This window comes from Rhinoderma darwinii, chromosome 8 (assembly GCF_050947455.1).
Source record: "Rhinoderma darwinii isolate aRhiDar2 chromosome 8, aRhiDar2.hap1, whole genome shotgun sequence".
NCBI classification, from domain to species: Eukaryota; Metazoa; Chordata; class Amphibia; order Anura; family Rhinodermatidae; genus Rhinoderma; species Rhinoderma darwinii.
The window spans coordinates 103,555,930-103,576,014 of record NC_134694.1 but is presented as its reverse complement, the minus strand read 5'-3'; the positions used below and the strand labels follow the sequence as shown (position 1 = coordinate 103,576,014).

The following is a 20,085-nucleotide window of genomic DNA, read 5'->3' as shown; positions in this document are numbered from 1 at the left end:
CAGCGTTCACCGTGCTGGTTAAATAATGTAATCATTTTATAGTTGTGTTCGTTACGGACGCGGCGATACCAAATATGAGTAACTTTTTCATAATAAAGTATTTTGTAAGGGGAAAAAGTGTTTTTTTTAATTTATTTTTTACTTGGGACATTTATTTATTTGACACTTTATTTAACTTTTTTTTACTTTGTTTTTTGTAGTCCCACTGGGGGACTTTACTCTATTGAGCCCGTACTCCGCTACATCGATTTCCTGATAAAGCCGTTTGACGGAATCAATAGCGGAGTCGACTGCGCTATTGATTCCGTCGGAAAAACGGAAACCTGCCGGAATGGTGACGAACGGAAACCATTAGCAATGTTTCCGTCACCATTGATATCAATGGTGACGGAAACGGAAGCTGTGGTTTCAGTTTGACTTTCTGTTGTGGGGTTCACCTGACGGAAACCTCCGACGGAACCAACGCTGATGTGAACAGGCCCTGAGACTAACAAATCCATACGCAGTGAGCTCCCCCTAGTGGTGACAGAAAGAGTTTTAGCCTCTAGCGTATTTCGGACACACATTTCGGAGATTTTTACATGCCGACATACACATTAAACAACACATGTTTAAAGCTTTCAATTAATTTCAATGTGAATTTTAGTGCATACTGTGTCTTTATTTATGCAGGCATAATTAAAAAACACATTGCGGAAAAAAAAAGTGATGTCAATTCTCGGCGTGTTTTCTGCAACAACATTTCAAAGGAGGCTTTAAAACGCTGCCAAAAAACGCTTGCGAGCGTTTTTGCATGCTTAAATGCATGTGAAATACAAAAAGCTAATTTTTTTACCAGTACCTTTAGATGGTTTAGGTACAGTATTATAAAATATGACGAAAAATGCTTAAAAATGTACAAGATATGTGTGTTTATTTATGGCAGATCTCCTTTACAGTAGGTCACATTTACCGTTGGGTACAGTTCACATTGTGCAGGTTTACCAAAACAATACGACTAGCGCTTATCAGAGTTGACACGACAGCACTACAGCGCCCTCTTATCCGGGTCATATGACGCGTTCTAGCCTGTCCTCTTCCCTTCTCTAGCGTGACGTCATTACACCCCTCCCATGCCACATCACAGCTGGGTGCGTTCTCTTTTTTTTCAACGACTGAACAAGCTTTATTAACATTCTTTATAATTAACACAGTGTTCCAGCAGCCCTGTCATTCGTCAGTAGGCTGCCTACGTCACCTGGTAAGGAGGAGGCGAGGCCGCGTCATCAAACCGGAGCCATGAACCGTGAGAGCAGCTTTAGGGCCCGTAAGTATTGGACGGGTTTAGGGTGTTGGTGGTGGGTGGAGCAGAGATACCAAGGTAAAAGGTGTAGTCCGCTGCACTAAGTATGGCGCAGTAGGACTGTAGTAGTGGGCTTTTGTGCATTCTGCTAGTGATAGAGGCTGGGAGTGGTGGTACATAGAGCCTCAAGGTAAAGAGGGTACAAGTTATGGGGGGAGGGGCTGGTACTAACTATGGTGGAGTATGCAATGGGGTTCATAGACCTACATGATGGGTGGTAGTAACTGACATTTGGGGTAAAGATGGACGAAGCGCTAATTTATCAGACATGACCAGAAATTGGCGCTAATGTAGCGTAAATTTGAGCCCCCCTTATGTCTTAAGGAATTTTTTTTTCGTTGGCCCAAATGTGATCATTAGTACTACAACCCCCATAGAGTGTGGTAACAATGATGTTTTCCTCCTGTGAGTATACATTTGCTACTGCGCATTTGTTACGATAATCGCTCGTGACCCTGACATCCGACTATTGCTCTAAGTAACTTTCTTGTGGTCTGGTTGCATTGACCGTCATCGGACCTCCTCTCCCAGTGGGTGTAAGAATAACATCTTGGGGTGTCTGGGTTGGAGCTTTGCATCTGGGGCCTTCTAAAAGAAGACCTGTCCCCTCTCCTGACGTGTCTGTTAGTAAATACTTGTATTCTCCATGACATGTCAGTTCTGGAGCATTTCTTAGAACTCTATTTTGTGCTGTTCCTCTGTTATTCCTCCTAGAAATGTATGAATAAATTGATGACCACTAGTTGGGGTGTGTCTCTACACAGACTGACAATGTCCTATCAATACTAACTGTAGGGACAACCCCCCCCCCCTTAAAGGAACAGTGTCATCACAAATTATTTTTTTATATGTTAAAGATGTTAGTGCTTTATTAAAAACGTTTATATTCATTTGTGTGTTTGTGTTTTACTTTTTCTTATTTTTACACTTTTTCTTCCCTATGGGGGCTGCCATTTTTTGTTCCATTTCTGTCTGTGTCGATTAACGACACATACAGACATGGAATACGGCAGCCACAGTCCCATAGGGACTGCGAACGGCTCCCGTCCCATTGACTTCAGTGTACGGCGTCTGTGTGGGAACTGCGCATGCGCCGCTCCCACACAGTCCAATTCGAAATTGGCGCCGTCCGGCGCCATTTTCCTGTGGACCGGAAGTCGCGGCCGGACAGTAATATTACTACTTCCGGTCGCGGCTTCCGGATTTGTGCACTTGGACCAGCGGCAGCAAACGGAGCGGACGGGCCGGAGGGAGCCGCGGCGGCAGGAGCAGGTAAGAGATTTCAATGTATGTTCTTGTTTGTGTGTGTTTACTACTGTATGTAAACCTACTACGTTGTGTGTTAGCTCAAAAAATGGCGACACACAGCGTAGGAGGTTACACCGTTCAAACCCCTCGTTTATCCCGGCACTAGCCAGGATAAAGGAGGGGGGGATGCTGAGAGCTCACTAGAGCGAGGGCTTTTAACCCATTGTTGCAATGCTGCAATTTTGGGAATAGCTCCATCTAGTGACCAAAAATGGGTAGTATTATAAATTAGAATTAATTTATAATATTTCCTGACTATTTCCTGACTCGTGAAAAAAATAAAAAAAATTTGAACCATGTTTAATCACCCACACACTAAATGTTTAATTTTTTAAAAAAAAACATGTTTTTCTGGCAACACATTCCCTTTAACAAGGGTATGGTAATGCTCTGTTGTCAATTTATGCATACATTTTTAGGAGGGATAACAGAGGAACGGCACAACACAGAGTTCTAAGAAAAGATGCACCAGAATTATTTCTTGGGCAATGCAAGTACTTAAATAGACAGACCTGTCAGGAGAGGTCCACTTTAGAGGAGTGCCCTATCAAGACCACGTCTGCCCATGTACCCTATTAGGGCCAGACCATCGGCGATCAGTTGACTATTCTGGGAATTTCTCCACCGAAGGGGACTACAGTCTTGGTCAGACATCCTCTGTAAATTGTAGCACTAGATTTCACCTGTGTACGTTGCGATCTCCTCTTTAAGGAGTAGGGCCATCGGAACTCGCTGATTGGTGTCAGATTGATCTGGGACTTTTATGGCAAATCCACTGAATCAGAGGAAGACTGACCGTAGGGAAGAGACTTCTGAGACTGAAGAATCCTCGGGAAAAATCCCTGTCCCTGTGATCACTGCTTTATCTGACTTCTATCCAGTTCTGGGAACCTTTATAAAGCATTCTATACATCTGTGTGCATGATATTAGCTGCTGTTTTATAGGACTGTATATTCATCGGATATGTACAAGGAGTTCACCAACCTGTTTTTGTTCCTTTTTTTTTTTAACAGCTTCAAAGCGGCGCCTTCGAGGCTCCATCCCCAATATGGCCAGTCCACATCAGTTGTTCGATGATACAAGTGCCAGCCCTGGACCTCACGGCACAGAGTACCTCAACCATGGCTCTCCTGCTCTGGGCATCCCTACTCAAGCCTTCCTGTCTGAACCAATGTCCAACTTCGCCATGGCATATGGAAGCAGCTTGGCTAGCCAGGGCAAGGAGATGGTGGACAAAAATGTGAGTGCATCATGTCGGGTGATATTTGGGAATAAATGTAAATTTTTGCCTTTATTCTTCAATTTCTTTTTGTTTTATGCTAGGAAATAACTAAAAACATCCAATGCCTCATGGGAAGAATCACATTTTTAGACTTTCTTTACGTATGGGGATTGAGTGTAATAGTTTTTTTTTCGATATCTTGCAGATTGACAGAATAATCCCAGTAAACAAGCTCAAGTATTATTTTGCAGTCGACACAGTTTATGTTGGAAAAAAGATCGGGCTGCTCCTCTTCCCCTACATGCACCAGGTAAGGTCCCGTTCTGCCATGTAGGAGCTGCAGAGGGAGGCTGACTACCCCCGTCCACAATGTCCAATCTGTGGCCCTCCCCACCAGAAGCTTTAACTGCCGGTAGACCTACAGAAATGATACCGTCTACTAATATGCATTGAAGGCCATGGATCTCTGTGGTTTTCCATGCTTGTTGGTGATTCCTTTAACATTTGACATGTTGGTGTGGTTGTTTGGAAGCCGCTGTGGAGATTTTAAGTGCATGGAAAGAAAAAGTTTCAAAAGTGGAGATGTCTTTGAAATTAACAGATAGTTAAAGAGACACTCTTGTCCATCGACTGTATCTGGTATTGCAGCTCAGCCCCTTTTATGATTACCTGACCGGGCAAGAGTGGCGCTGTTTCTGGTGGGGGTGGGGGGCTATGACAAAACTCAGACAACCCCTTTTAAAGAGGGCTGTCTGAGCGGCTTAAGTTCAGGCCCCGTTGAATCTGGGTGGTGGAGACTGCCAATTGTCAATTTATTCAAGAATTCGCATATCTGAATGGGCTAATTGTGGGGGCACTGAGCCACCTAGCAACTTTAAAAAATGGTGCTGGAATCGGGGGCAAGGGAGCAATACAGGCATGGCAGAGAATTCTCTTTTTCAGGGGACATGACAGGTCCTCTTTAATTATAATGATGCTGGCAGTAGTCCTGTATGGAAAATCCCCTCCCTGCATGTTTGTCTTCTAACTTCTAATGCGTCAAGTTGTAATTAATATCACAGTTGCACACTATCCCAAAAACTTTTAACATGTTACATATATTATTTTAGCATTTCCAAAGTTTCCGGTTGCTGTACTCGGCTATATGCGGCGCTCCCATAGAGAATGAATGGAGCGGCAGTACGCAAAAGCGACCTGCAGCTCGGTTCAAATGTGGGGTACGGGTCCCCCTGTTCTTGTAAACAGTGGGGGGTCCCAGTTGTCTGACAACCACCGATCGGCAAATTACCTATTACCCTACGGATAGGGGGTAACTTGTTGTAACCTGAATACTCCTTAAACTATCCTTTGTACGTTTCAGGACTGGGAAGTCCGGTACCAGCAAGATACCCCTGTAGCTCCGCGATTTGACGTGAATGCTCCAGACCTGTACATTCCAGGTGGGTTACTGGAATAGCAGCGCTATATTTTATTGCTATAAAATTGTTGTAAGTTTATAAATTGTAATGTTCTATTCTTTCGTCTTACAGTCATGGCTTTTATCACTTATATTCTGGTTGCTGGGCTGGCTCTGGGAACGCAGAACAAGTGAGTAATGTATTGTGAATTGTCGGTGTCAAGAACACCAAAGCTGGGAAGATTTGCCCCTGATCTGATCAGCGTTCTAATGTTTTTCACCATCAGGGCCGAAAGACCTCAATCGGGGGCTGCGACCCAAATACTGAAGTTAGAGCTTTGCTCCTGGACTTTAAAAAAAGATTTTTAGTTTCGGTACTAGGTATTACGTATGTCCTTGGAAGTGAAAGGGTTAGAGCACATGACCGTCCACCATACTTTGGACTGTATTCTCCTTTGACGTGCTGAACACTACATTTTGACTAGTGTGTAGTTACAATTGTGACCGCCTACAATGCACATGACTCCCATTGTCCCCCATGAGGGACACTTGCAGTTGTGAGTGGCAGAGTGCGCACATGGTTGCATCAATCTGAAAACCTTATTTTGCACTGTAATGATGTTAGATTACAAGCGACACCAGCTGTGACCCATCACCGGGAAGCTTAAACTCCATGTAAACCTTCGCTGTAATTTAATTTTTTTGTACTGTTTTTAAATGCATGCATTTTTTCATGAAAGATCTATTTTTGTTAAAAAGTTGCTTTTATTTTTGAGATGTAGCTACTATGCATAGACACGATCTCAGCGCTTTACCCTGAATCCGTCAGTCCAGCTGACTGACGGCTGTGCTCGGAAGCGGCTTCTGTGCGCATCTGACACACAGCATCACCCTGCTAATGAGTAGATAAACTTAGAATTGATTATTAGTAGGGTGATCTTGTGGGTCAGATGCACACCGGAGCCACTCTGAGCATAGCCGTCAGTCAGCTAGACTGACTGATTTGGATTAACGTGCTGAGATGCAGCTTCTATGCAAAGTGGATGCACAGAAGCTGCATCTAAAAAAAAAAAGATGTTTTAGAAAAAATATTTTACATACATACATACGTAACATCAAAGGTTTACATAGCTTTTGAATCACACTTGCAATGGTTACTCTCCACCACCAGGTGTCATCTTAATTTTGAATGGCTGACTATTCTCCTGGTGCGTTGTGTAATATAATCATGGTTTATAATATTGCTTCTTATCTTCAGCTTCTCCCCGGAAATCTTGGGCATGCAGGCCAGCTCTGCGTTAGCATGGCTCATAGTGGAGGTGTTTGCTGTCCTTCTCAGTCTCTATCTAGTGAGTGTAAATACGGAGCTCACCACGGTGGATCTCATAGCTTTTTCTGGCTACAAATATGTGGGGTGAGTAAAATGGTTGTGGAGGCCGACCAGTGCCTTGTTTTTGTAGGCAACCTCGTGCTTAAAGAGGCTCTGTCACCAGATTTTGCAACCCCTATCTGCTATTGCAGCAGATAGGCGCTGCAATGTAGATTACAGTAACGTTTTTATTTTTAAAAAACGAGCATTTTTGGCCAAGTTATGACCATTTTTGTAGTTATGCAAATGAGGCTTGCAAAAGTCCAAGTGGGTGTGTTTAAAAGTAAAAGTCCAAGTGGGCGTGTATTATGTGCGTACATCGGGGCGTTTTTAATACTTTCACTAGCTGGGCGTTCTGAAGAGAAGTAACATCCTCTTCTCTTCAGAACGCCCAGCTTCTGACAGTGCAGATCTGTGACGTCACTCACAGGTCCTGCATCGTGACGGCACCAGAGGCTACAGTTGATTCTGCAGCAGCATCAGCGTTTGCAGTTAAGTCGATCTTACCTGCAAACGCTGATGCTGCTGCAGAATCAACTGTAGCCTCTGGTGCCGATGTGGCCGTCACGATGCAGGACCTGTGAGTGACGTCACAGATCTGCACTGTCAGAAGCTGGGCGTTCTGAAGAGAAGTGGATGATACTTCTCTTCAGAACGCCCAGCTAGTGAAAGTATTAAAAACGCCCCGATGTACGCACATAATACACGCCCACTTGGACTTTTACTTTTAAACACACCCACTTGGACTTTTGCAAGCCTCATTTGCATAACTACAAAAATGGTCATAACTTGGCCAAAAATGCTCGTTTTTTAAAAATAAAAACGTTACTGTAATCTACATTGCAGCGCCGATCTGCTGAAATAGCAGATAGAGGTTGCAAAATCTGGTGACAGAGCCTCTTTAAGTTATTTCTACAAATAACGTTCTTGCTCTGCAGTCTTCTACTTGACATGTAGCCGACTATATTGGTTTTCCTACATAAATAAGTTATCAGACTTCTGTAAAAAAAAAAAAAAAAAACAGCAGCAAATGTTCTAAAAAAAAAATACTCCTTTCTTTGAACCTCCTGGTGTTTGTTTTCAAGGGGCTGGCATGTGACCGCTGCAGCCAATTTGTGGTCACATGCCGTACTCCTGGTATCATGGGTCCCATCACTGAGCGGTGGTACGGGCACGTGGCAGCTGAGGCCACTGATTTGTAGCTGCATTATATCCCTCTATGCAGTAGTCATTTGCAGTAAAGGAGATTGCTAGGGAGAGGCAGTTTTGCATTTGCACCCCCTCTTTTAATATCTTCATTTGATACTTTGGCTATGGAAGTGGGGGTGTATGTTCTGTGAATACTCCTAGCCTAACCTTGTACAATCTCATGCAGGATGATCTCAGGAGTTCTGTCAGGCCTTCTTTTTGGGAAGACGGGATACTACGTCGTCCTAAGTTGGTTTTGTGTCTCCATAGTATTTTTCATGGTAAGTGTTTAACTATGACCTATTTTACTTGCAACATTAAATGGTATTCTGACGATTAACATTTATGGTATATCCTATGTATATGCAATAAATGTCTGATAGGTGCGGGGTCTCATTGTTGGGAGAACTGGGTCTGTGTCCCCCATAGCTTCCCAGCTACGAGATGGAGGAGAATTAGCAGTGCATGTTAGTCTATGGGAAGTTACGGAAACGGCATATAATATCTGTCTCTAAGTATTTCCTCTTTTGTTTTGTCTTCTCAGATTCGGACCTTGAGGTTAAAGATCCTGTCAGAAGCTGCAGCACAGGGCGTTCTGGTACGCGGAGCCAGAAACCAGTTGCGTATGTACCTGACTATGGCAATCGCTGCAGTGCAGCCCCCCTTCATGTACTGGCTGACGTACCACCTAGTGAGATGATTCCCTGCCCATAAGCGTGTTCTAAGGACAGAGGTGCCATATTGGAATTCCACCCTTATGTCAGGATGACTTCACTCCCACCTTCCAACAGGCATCCTTCCTTAACTGTTTTTGTACTGTCTTCTTTGCATGGACCCCATTGCTTGGATATTATTTGTATAGGGGTCCCTACTGCATCTCTTCCTTGAGAAACCTCGATGACCTGGGTCACTGGACGACGTCCTCTTCAGATGGTTGTGGGATCCTCGTAAGTGCAGTCGGCAGAATCGTCACCTACTGCTGATGACCCCCCTTGTATGACGCCCCCCTTTTGTCTTTGTGCTGCTGCCTATTGTCTTTTAGGATCTATTAGACATGGCCAAGCCTTCTGTGTTCACAAAGGAAGAGTCAATAGGTATTAGAAAACAGAAGACACAAAAAAAAAAAAAAATGCCTTTTATGTTTTACGCATTATATTAAGTCCCAAAGTCATTAATTGATTGTAGCTTTTTGTTTGAGGAACTCTATTTATGTCCTTGATTTTACACTTGGGAGTTTACACACATTTTAAAGTATCTGTAGAGTGTACGTACTTACGAACCTGTCACAATCACACTAAAAACCTGCACACGATTGGATTTGGACAACCTGCGATAAATTAATGTTTCACAAGTTTAGTAAGTTTGATGGTGAGAACGTCCCATGGAACTTCTTACACTGACTTTCTTTTTTTTTTTTTTTAATGTACGTAAATGGGCCATATAGGTATGGTCTGGCTGTTATAGGATGTGGGGTCACTATAGTGTCTGTATAGGACGGCAAAGAATTGTACAGGAGTGATTTGGAATGTAGTGTTATCTGCGAGTCGCCCGCCATAGTCTGTATCCCATCAGTACATTAAATTAATACTTTTCCAGTGTCAAGTTGACTTCTCTTTATTTATTTTTTTTTCCAGCCATTTAACACATTTATTGCTTTCCATGCTGGTGCTTTGTGCATCTGCTTGTTCTATGGGATATGTGGATTTCTACAGGTACAGCTTACAAAGTCTAAATGTTTGTTCCTCAGAAGACAAATTGGCACTCGCCACAGTTACTCCTCTTCATCTATTGTGGGATCGCATGTGCGGACTTTCCTCTGGTGTTTGCGCTGCGGACTGTGGATTATACGTGTGTACTGATACTTTGTGATTTGTCCTCATATGTTTTTAGTCTATTACTAAGGAGCAATTTATACAATTTTTAAATGTAATGAGAAACCTCAGAGGAAAAAAAAAATTCTTTAAAGAGAATCTGTGATGGGAGCGACATTAGTTGTGTCTGGAGCAGGGTGTATGTAAATGACAATATCTCAGCAATGGCGCTGTCATTTGCATTCATGGCGGGAGCGCTGCCGTCTGTATCGCTGCTAAATTTTCTTTAATCAAATAGGATCTGTAATGCAATATGTACTCTCTGAACACGTGGCCCCTGAACGCTGATATTGAGAACTGCAGGTGTTTGCGTTTCTGGAATGTAATTGCTCAACTTATTTACTTTTTTTTTTTTTGCATTAAAGAAGCCTTATTGTGTATTTGCATCTTTACAGGAAAGTGCACATTTGCCTATTCTGATATAGCCGTACAATCGTTCACAGGTTGGAGGATCTATGTCGCCGGGCCTGGCACTAAAATTTTTGTGTGATGTGTATAGAGTATGGTCATAGTGTTGTGGAAGTCAATGGCTCAAAATGTATTAGACTGAAATTTAGATGAGTGTTCCAACAGACACTCACGCCAGGCACTTTATCCAGCATCCTAATCAGGAGATTTCGTACCGATATATATTGAGAGGGGAGAAGTAACACACAGATGCTGCTGGTATGCTCAAAATACTCCTCTGGGGGTTTATTGCCAAACTCAATTACAAGTTTGTTGCGATAACGACAAATAGTTGCACTATATGTCTGAGTGTTCAGCCAACCCACTAGCCATGGATGCATGAAGGCCACACGATAAACACATAACACATTTCTTTGAGACTTGAGCAGAACTATGTAGAAGAAAGGTCATTAAAATAATGGAGAATAAATATCTTTGTAATTTGGCATCCTGCTTGAGAATTCATAATGTAATTTAATACAGAGAATATAAGCAAATAAACCCTCCTTCACAATAGCAACCATTCGGCGTACATGGCTTGTATTTCTAGTTGTTACGGAGTTCAGGTTTCTCATGTGAAGTGCTGTGGAAAGATTGTTGTTAATCCTCAGGGAGATACAGCAGAAAGGTACAGAGACTTCAAACAAGTGCCCTTGGGAAATATACTGGCTGGAAGAAAATTACATTTAAAGGGAACCTGTCCCCAGCATTACCTGGTGGAAGTGGGTGAAAAATCATTTCTACGTAGCCTATAATTCTCTTCTTTGGCTCTGTGCCTTTTAGGATTGTTTTTTCGTTTTCCTGTGCTGTATGCTAATGAGCATAAGAGTCAGATCTTCATTCCTCGAGCCTTTCTGAGTTAACCCCGCCTCCTTTCTTTTGATTGACCGCTCCTCTCCTCAGCACATATGAAATCCCGCGCTTGCGCATTGATGACCTGGTGCATGCGGGCAACAGGACACCATGGCGGCCCATGTGCAGTAACTAGATTCGAGGCCTGGATGAAGCAGGGAAGGTTGTTGGACCATACCTGACGGACGCATGTTCGCGATCTCAGATGAGTTTTCGGCATTCAGGGCAGGCGAGTTTTCGTTGGTGCGTGGGCATAAGAAGAGGAACGAACGAGACTGCCAGATTTTTACCATAAAAGGGGTGAAATTTTTGCAGACCGTTATTCACGGACAGAGGAGGAGTTTAGAAGGGGATAACCGCAATGAACCTTTGACAGCAGCGGCCAGTGAGGGGTGAAATGCTAGTAAAAGGTTCCCTGAAGGGTAGAAATACACACAGCGTGTTCAGGGCGCGTAATGCTGCGTCAAGCTGCACGGCATTTCCGTCCTGAACCCTACAAGGAATGTCATCTGAAATACCGTTCCACATTGTAGTTCGGTTTTTCAGGCAAAATGCGAAAAGTAGCGTTGAAAAAAAACCAAACACGTTTGTACTTACTGCGTCCCTCTTCTGTGTGTAGTCCGGTCTCCTAAAATTAAATTGGAGGCCATGTGACTGCTACAGCCTGTGATTGGCTGCAGCGGTCACATGGGATGAAACGTAATCCCAGGAGGCCGTACTGGAGAAAAAGCAGGGAATTCAGGGTAAGTATAACTTATTTTTCTTGCGATTTTGCGGATGAATCGCTGCAATTCCACCACAAACGTTGCAACACACACCGCTTTGCTGCTGGTTTAAGCACACCGTTGAATTCAATGTGGAAAACCCGCAACACGAGAGCAGCGATTCCGCAGGATAAATTGACCTGCTGTAGCTGAAAAAAACAAAACGCACCGCAGGTCAATTTGTGTGGTTTTTTTTTTCCGCTGTGTGGTGATATTTGTTGAAATCTCATCCACTCTGCTGCTACTGTATTATGCTGTGAATTTTCCACAGTGAAATCCAATGCGGAAAATCTGCAGTGTTTACGCCATGTGTGATCCTACCCATAAAGTGCTAGTTGCTTCTCTTAAGGTACGGCCTCACTTACTGGAGGTGCTGTAGAAAGCCACATCACTACGGCGCTGCCAGAAATTCTCAAAACAGAGCACTTGTTGGTGTGGTTGTCTACATAGAGGTGGGGAGGGGGTCCCCTGTTTGTTATAGCTACATATTACATGGTCACCGTTTCATTTGAATGGTCTGTGATTACGGGCATGGATGGCCGCGGGCAGTGGTCCGCATTATAAAGCATGGGAGAACGGTACGGTATCAGTATTTTGATCCGTAATTGCGGATCAAAATTATGGTCTTGTGCATGGGGCCTATGGCCGGTTTCCCATGTGGCATAAACGCTGCAGAATTTTCACAATGGAATTCCGTGTGGAAATTCTGCAGCATTTACTGTAGAAGCAAAGTGAATGAGATTTAGTAAATCTCATGCCCACACTGTGGGGGGGAAAAAAAAAACGCATCGTAAATGGTAATAAATTGACCTGCGGTGCGGAAATTATACCCGCAACTTGTCCATTTATGTTGCGTTTTAGTTGATTTTTCTGTTGCGGGTTCTCCCCATTTTATTCAATGGGGATGCAAAACCCGCAACAGAAAGCCAAGTGTTGCAACTTTTGCGGTGGAATAAAAGCGATTCCACCTCAAAAATCGCAACTGAGGAAAAAAATAAATCCTACTTACCCAGAACGCTCTCCTTCCTGCAGTCCGGCCTCCTGGGATGACGTTTGATCCCATGTGACATGGCCTGCAACGTCATCATAGGAGACCGGACTGTGTGCAGAGAAGCAAGAGGGGGTAATTATGGTATTTTTATTTTTTTTACCCCAGCGCTGCTTTGCGTAGTGTAGTGTGCTTTTTCGGACGGAAGGTGTGGCGGGTTCCAGGTCGGATACGCTGTGCAGCTTTTACGATGATGTTCCTAAGGCCTTATTCAAACGTGCGTGGCGCATCTCGGACGTGAAAAACTGCAGTTTTTCACGTCCGAGGTGCATCCGTGCTCAGCGCTGCGGGACGCAATGTCACGCATCCCCCATAAATGAGTCTATGGAGGGATGCGTGAAAAGATAGGACATGTCCTATTTCCCCACGGACCCTTCACACGGTTCGTTGAAACAACGGCTGTGTGAGCGGCCACATTGAATTACATAGGTCCGTGGGACGGCCGCTATTTCAACAGCCGTCCCACGGACGTTTAAAATGTTCGTCTGAATAAGGCCTAAGGGCGGATTTACACGAACGTGATTTACGTCCGTGCAACCCACGTGATTTACACGCGGGTCGGACGGACCTATGCAAGTCTATGGGGCAGTGCAGACTGTCCATGATTTTTGCGCAGCGTGAGTCCGATGCGTAAAACTCACGACAGGTTCTATACTTCGGCGTTTTTCGGGCATCACGCACCCATTGAAGTCAATGGGTGCGTGAAAATCACGCGCGCCACACGGAAGCACTTCCGTGGGACGCGCGTTATTCGCGCAACAGCAGTAACACTGACTGTAAACAGAAAAGCACCACGTGCTTTTACATCCAAACGGAGTGTCATAATGATGGCGGCTGCGCAAAAAGCACGCAGCAGCGCACCATATGATCATGACACACAGAGCTGTTAAGTGCCTTTAGCGCACGCAAAACGCCGCGTTCTTTGCGTGCGCAAAACGCACACGCTCGTGTAAATCCGCCCTAAGGGTAACATCATACGGCCGTAGTTTCAATCTGTCAATCCAGAAATGACTGCATTATATAGTATATCATATCTGTATATAGGAAGTATAATATGCAATGAGTTTAAGCGTAGGGATTCCTTTATTAACACATCAAACATAACAGCCTCAGTGCTTTTGGATTGATAGTGATTTTGAGGAAGGGAGAAAACATAAAATATTTCATTAATGTTTCTTCTCAGATTTTTCTTTTTTATCCTTCTTATCTTTTGGTTTTTTCTCCTTATGCACCTTCTTTTCCTTCTTCTTGTGCTCATGTCCTGCTCCGTGTGCCTACAGAGGGGGAACATCCATTTAGGACCTTTGCTTATCTGATATTATAGTGCTATGTGGACAGTGGCCTGTAGGTGGCAGTACTTAGAACTAATTTTACTATTATTTTTTTTAAATAAAAATTAATAGGTGGTGAAACCCTTACCAAAGACCATCCTTTTAACCACTCCATATTTCATCTGACAGATTTTTAGTTCTATTATATACTTGGCCAATTTCTTTGATTGGACCCCTCTCTAGACCATTTAATGCAATTTTGGGTGGTCATCTCAAAGAGGTTTTTACTTTTATGTAGCCATTTCTGGAGGTTCTCCGAACTGGAGATCTATTAGATAAAGTTGGGGGTCATGGGGAGAGGGTTTTTTCCCTACTACCCCTCATTAAAGTCATTGCAGAATACTTCTGTTTGAAATGGCTGATAACAGGGAACAATAGACTGCAATGAACTTCACAGCAAATCTAGAGCAGATAGAAACTTTAGGTTTAGTGTATGTGCACACACACTAATTACGTCCGTAATTGACGGACGTATTTCGGGCGCAAGTACCGGACCGAACACAGTGCAGGGAGCCGGGCTCCTAGCATCATACTTATGTACGACGCTAGGAGTCCCTGCCTCTCTGCAGGACAACTGTCCCGTACTGAAAACATGATTACAGTACGGGACAGTTGTCCTGCAGAGAGGCAGGGACTCCTAGCGTCGTACATAAGTATGATGCTAGGAGCCCGGCTCCCTGCACTGTGTTCGGTCCGGTACTTGCGGCCGAAATACGTCCGTCAATTACGGACGTAATTAGTGTGTGTGCACATACCCTTATTGTTCCTTTAAGACCTTCTGTCAAGCTAAAGCCTTTGGACTATTACGACTCGATAACGTGCAGAGTATCTTCCGCATTAGGACTGCTGACGTCTTGTTGATTCCAAGTTCTTAATCTGATTTCGTTTTTTTCCATTAAGATGTGATTCATGAACAATATTGCAGAAACTGGTCAATGTCCACGTCCTTGCAGTAGCCAGGCAGGCCGGTTGTCTGGCTGTAAGTAAATGCAGTGGCTTGGACAGGGGAATAGTGTAGAGCCCATGGTGGAACGATAGAACGGAGAATACCAATAATCATTAACCATTTAATAGATCTGGCTTTCCCATCAGAAGGAGTGAGGTCATGTCACTATGATATGCAATCACTTGCTGATCAGTGGGGTACAGCTTCTAGGACCCCCGTGTCTATACAGGGAATTTGGAGCTGTGTATCAGGAAAATGGGTCACTGACTGCTATAAAAATATATAGTAAATCGCAGAATTTTAGACCTCCTTAAAAAAAACAAAGTTAAAGCTATGCCCTTTTTTCTGACATATATGAAAATGTCCGATGAGATTCATGCTGAAAGCCGGCCTCGGGGTGGTTTCACATACAGCTGTCTTTCCTGCGTTTTTTTTCTTTGCAACCAGATGTTACGTGAAAGTCTATAGTTAAATATAAAACGCACTACGGACATTGCCTTTTTATTTTCAATGTTTTTCTGGTGTATAGTTGCATTATTCGGGTAAGTACTGTTTTGTTTTTGTTTTTTAAGCGCAGCATTCTCTCGCTATGTCATTTTTTCTGCCGTTTTTATTTTATATAGGAATTGAAAAACAAATGTAACAAATTGAAAGAAAACGCCACCAAAAATACTTGAAAGCGAAAAAATAAATAAAATCGTTTGTAAAGGAGGCCTAGGCTGGTTTCATACAGCCAAAAAACCAGGATTCCCACCGTTCTGCTAAACCAAATGGCCCTACAGTGATCGAAGTTCAAGTTTCAGTAGAGTCCTGGGGGGTTTCGAGTCTTATGTCTGCAATGTGGCGGTATTATGGTTGTCTACTGACGGCCTCATTGCATTAACCAATCTCCCGCTGAGTGCCCTCTTACCTTTCCTTTTTCACAGTCACTTCCACTGGAGCTGCTGGAATCACTGGAGTTGCTGGAATGGCCGTGCTCACCCTGTGAAGACATGAAGTCTTAGAGTATTGCACTTTATTGATGTGTATATATATATATATATATATATATACTTTGCTATAATTATGTTTCAATCTATAAATTGCTGTACCTTGGGCCCTTTACAGTGCCCTCCTCCATGCTTATCGCCGTGTTTCACATCACCATGTCCATGCTTTTTAGCTTCCTCGAGTTTCTTTGGGTCCATTGCTAATAAAAGATTATATTTAGAACATCACTACATTTTGATTGTAAGGGTATGTTCACAAGCTGTTTTTCTATAGTCAATGGAAAACGGCTCAAGAAGTGACATGCACTTCTTTTTCGCGGGTGTTTATTTCCGTGGCCGTTGTAAAAAAACTGCCTGTTGGAACAGAACGCTGTATTTCCCATTGAAATAAATGGGCAGATGTTTGGAGGCGTTCTGCCCCCGGTTTTTCAGGCCGTTTGCGGCCCGAAAATAGCCTGTGTGAACATGCCCTATGTATATCTACATCAGTTAGGGTATCTCATATAAATCCTTTACGTTTAGGAAAAATTACCCTAAAAAAAGTTTGTGTTCATTGAAATAAAAAACTATAACATAACCGAAAAATACCTGTGTGTGTATATATATATATATATATATATATATACACACACACACACACATAAATATAGCTAGCGTATATAATTATAGTAATACCTATATATTTTTATATAGTTTTTAAAGAATATGTGTATTTGTATTGTTGGGTTTTTTTTTAAGACAATTTTTCTAGATGGAAATTTATTTCTGTTTAAACATCACATTAACACATAATGGGGGCAGATTTACTAGTCAAATTGAGCCAGAATTTTAGCGTACATGCCTTGCGCCACATTTATGAACTGTTTTAGAAACTTTTTTCGACATGTGCAACAAGGGGGCGTAGCTTATTGGGAAAGGGTGTGGTCTATCAAAATAGGTGTGGCTTAAAATGAGACACTGGGACAATAATGGCACAAAAAAATTGCGTAAACTAAGCCAACTAATAGGGGGTATAAGGAAGAGAAAGTCTAGCATGTCTATCAAGTTGCGCCAAATTTTTCATACAGCACGCACCATTTTGATACATTTTTCGCATTTTCTGACTGCCTTATCTAAATTTACACTGACTAAAACTTAGACAGTATTTGTAAATCTGCTCCATTGTTAGGGTATGTTCACACGGCTTATTTTCGGCCGTTTTTCTATTGACTCAATAGAAAAACGGCCGTAGAAAACGCTGAGAAAAACGGGAGTTGCTTAAAAAACGGCTGAAAATCAGGAGCTGTTTTCCCTTGAATTTTTTTTATTAAGCGTGCGACCATACCCTTAAGTTCACGTTTGTAATCAACATTGGTTGACTCTCTTTCTATAGGCCTGGGTGGAGAGGCGCTGAGTAACAGCAGCTCCCACTCTGTCGGACCCGACCTCACCATGTATTACATGGACGGCTATACATTTGAGTGACGACCATGTAGCCAGAAGCCGGACCTGGCGATCAGATGATTGCCGGGTTGGCTTAGCCCCTTTACATTGTGAACTTAATGCATTTCTTTGAGCCACAACTCCGATTGCAGCCTGCTAAGCGGTGTGGCTGCAGAAGATATCTAGCACCAGCCTGAGCCTCATACATGCCTCTAAAACATCTGTACTACACACACACACCCATGTTTCACAGGTAAAATTCAATGATGAATTGATTTGTCAAAGTCTGAACTAAGGAGTGCCCTACAGACATAAGCCACCCTGTTATTATCAAGACTTGCGTTACACCAGCCATACACATACATAGCCGTCAGCCCCTACTCTAGCAACGCCTATCACCCAGGGGAGCATGCGGTTTTCCATTCTCCTGTGATGTATCACTGTTGTTGATACCATGTTGTTCTAGCCTATGGATTACGTCATCTTCATAAGGATCATATGGTTATTTGGGAGGCATTATCTTTGATAGGCTGCGATCCTACTAAGAACCGACATGTTAAATGTATCACTCATTAAAACTACATTCATAGTTCAGGTTTGAGAACGTTACAGTCGCTACAATATTAGTCACACCCAATAGGCAAGAGTGGCGCTGTTTCTGGAAAGAAGGAAAGGTCTTAATTTTTCTTATCTCACAGGGGTCCAGGAAATTAAGATATGTGATTCTGTTTGGCAGGGTTCTCCCCCCCCCCTTATGCGAATGCATACTCGGCTCAGCCAAACATGCATGTATTCTGAATGGGAAGGGGGAAGTAAGCCCATCTGGGAGCGGCTTATCTCCCCTGAGAACAAAAGGATCGGCATGTTGAAATCCAGCTGCCTGATTCTTCTCTCCCCTGGCATCTGCTGACGGAGGAAGAGTCAGGGATCTACTTACAATTCAGATGGTTGGCCAATCTTGCCATAATCGGCAGGTCTGGATAACATTATTGTGTATGACCATCTTTTAGCTTTTTTGCCTGTGCACAGATCCTGCCAAAATCAGCAGGTCCGGATGTCAAGATTGTATATGGCCACATTTAGACTTGTCCCTTTAACACAGAAGAAACCCTGTGATCACGTATGAAAATGTTTACAACATTTTGATCCTTGAATGTCCACCCTTCAACACCATTTTCTTTTCTGTTTTATCTAAATTGGTTCAAAATTTGGGGCTGATTAATTTCTCAATACCTCTTTATAACATTTGGAGGTCTGTTTTTCTGTACAGAGCTCTAAATCCCCTTCCTAGCGGTAGAGTTAAATTATAAAATCCTGGATGCCTGCAGCCACCACTAGGGGGAGCTTATTGCATACTGCGTATATATTGCATCAGGCATTTTATTATTTGACTATGTCCTGCATTAGATTTGTATCTGTGTCAGGTAAATAAAGTAAAGATATGTTAAGAAATGAATCAGCACATTACGTTGCGTCTAAAAAAAATACAAGGTGTTAAAAGTTGCAATTCACTTGAAGGGTATGTGCACACGGCTTATTTTCGGGCCGTAAACGGCCTAAAAATCGGAAGCAGAATGCCTCCAAACATCTACCCATTGATTTAAATGGGAAATACGGCATTCTATTCCAATGGGGCGTTTTTTTTGCGCGGCCGTTTTGAAAAACAGCCACATTAAAAAAAACGCCTGCAAAAAAGAAGTGCATGTCACTTTTTGAGCTGTTTTTCATTGACTCTATAGAAAAACAGCTCCAAAAACGTCCGTAAAAAACGCAAGTGGCTTAAAAAAACGTCTGAAAATCAGGAGCTGGTTTCCCTTGAAAACAGCTCAGTATTTTCAGACATTTTTTGCTAAGTGTGTGAACATAGCCTTACACTGCAAAATAGCTATTTTAGCCAGGGAGAGAAATTAACCAAATACCACAATGTTATCTACACGTCATAGGAACCGCTAGTCTACTCAACTGATAAAATCATAATTATAATTATCATCTGCTGTAAAAATATGTATACATTGTCATAATTTGTCATCCGTTGTGGCATCCCCTCCCATACGTCTTTTCATCACAAAAGAGACAGGAACAAAGGCTAAATCAACTGCAGTAACCAGCGCCTCATATCTCAGCTTCCTAGACCCTTCCCCAGGACTGATCAGATGTGGTGCATACAATGAGGCTTCTCTTACCTGCACACGAGTCTGTTTTGTGCCTGGTTCTGGGTCCGGTAAGGTCGAAAATTCTCTGAGTAGTGGGATTAGGTAAGGCAGCTGTTGTATTGACTACACAGAGCTAGGTGTGTCTTGAATGCTGAGCCTTTATCCCTGCAGCTGGAGGAGGGGACATGATGGAGAATACACCCCTGAGCCTGAGGCGGCATCCAGCCTGGCTAAATATATCACGTTACAGACCAAGTATTGTGCAAGGCTGAACACGAGCAGCCAGGCTAAATATTCTTACTGGAGGGAACCCTGAATTATCTGGTGCTGGGGAATCATAAAGGCCCTTTTACACTGGCCAATTATCGGGCAAATGAGCGTTCACAGAATGCTGATCGTATCCGTTGAAAAAATTGTAGTGTTATCATTGTCGGCA

General features: G+C 43.0%; 2 protein-coding genes across 2 annotated transcripts; one reads left to right on the top strand and one right to left on the bottom strand.

Annotated features, from left to right (window-relative positions):
• Positions 1–1,204: 1,204 nt before the first annotated feature.
• YIF1B (Yip1 interacting factor homolog B, membrane trafficking protein) lies at positions 1,205–9,428 on the top strand. Its single transcript, XM_075836066.1, has 8 exons — positions 1,205–1,306; positions 3,665–3,891; positions 4,079–4,183; positions 5,234–5,312; positions 5,403–5,460; positions 6,528–6,683; positions 8,014–8,107; positions 8,371–9,428. Exons 1-8 carry the CDS (start codon positions 1,279–1,281, stop codon positions 8,524–8,526), a joined length of 903 nt encoding a protein of 300 aa, XP_075692181.1. The 5' UTR covers positions 1,205–1,278; the 3' UTR covers positions 8,527–9,428.
• Positions 9,429–13,872: 4,444 nt separating this feature from the next.
• Positions 13,873–19,851, bottom strand: C8H19orf33 (chromosome 8 C19orf33 homolog). The gene is made up of 4 exons (XM_075836059.1): positions 19,680–19,851; positions 16,177–16,274; positions 15,996–16,067; positions 13,873–14,082 (listed from the first exon to the last, which is right to left on the bottom strand). The coding sequence occupies exons 2-4, from the start codon at positions 16,270–16,272 to the stop codon at positions 13,975–13,977; spliced, it is 276 nt and encodes a 91-aa protein (XP_075692174.1). The 5' UTR covers positions 16,273–16,274; positions 19,680–19,851; the 3' UTR covers positions 13,873–13,974.
• Positions 19,852–20,085: the final 234 nt, after the last annotated feature.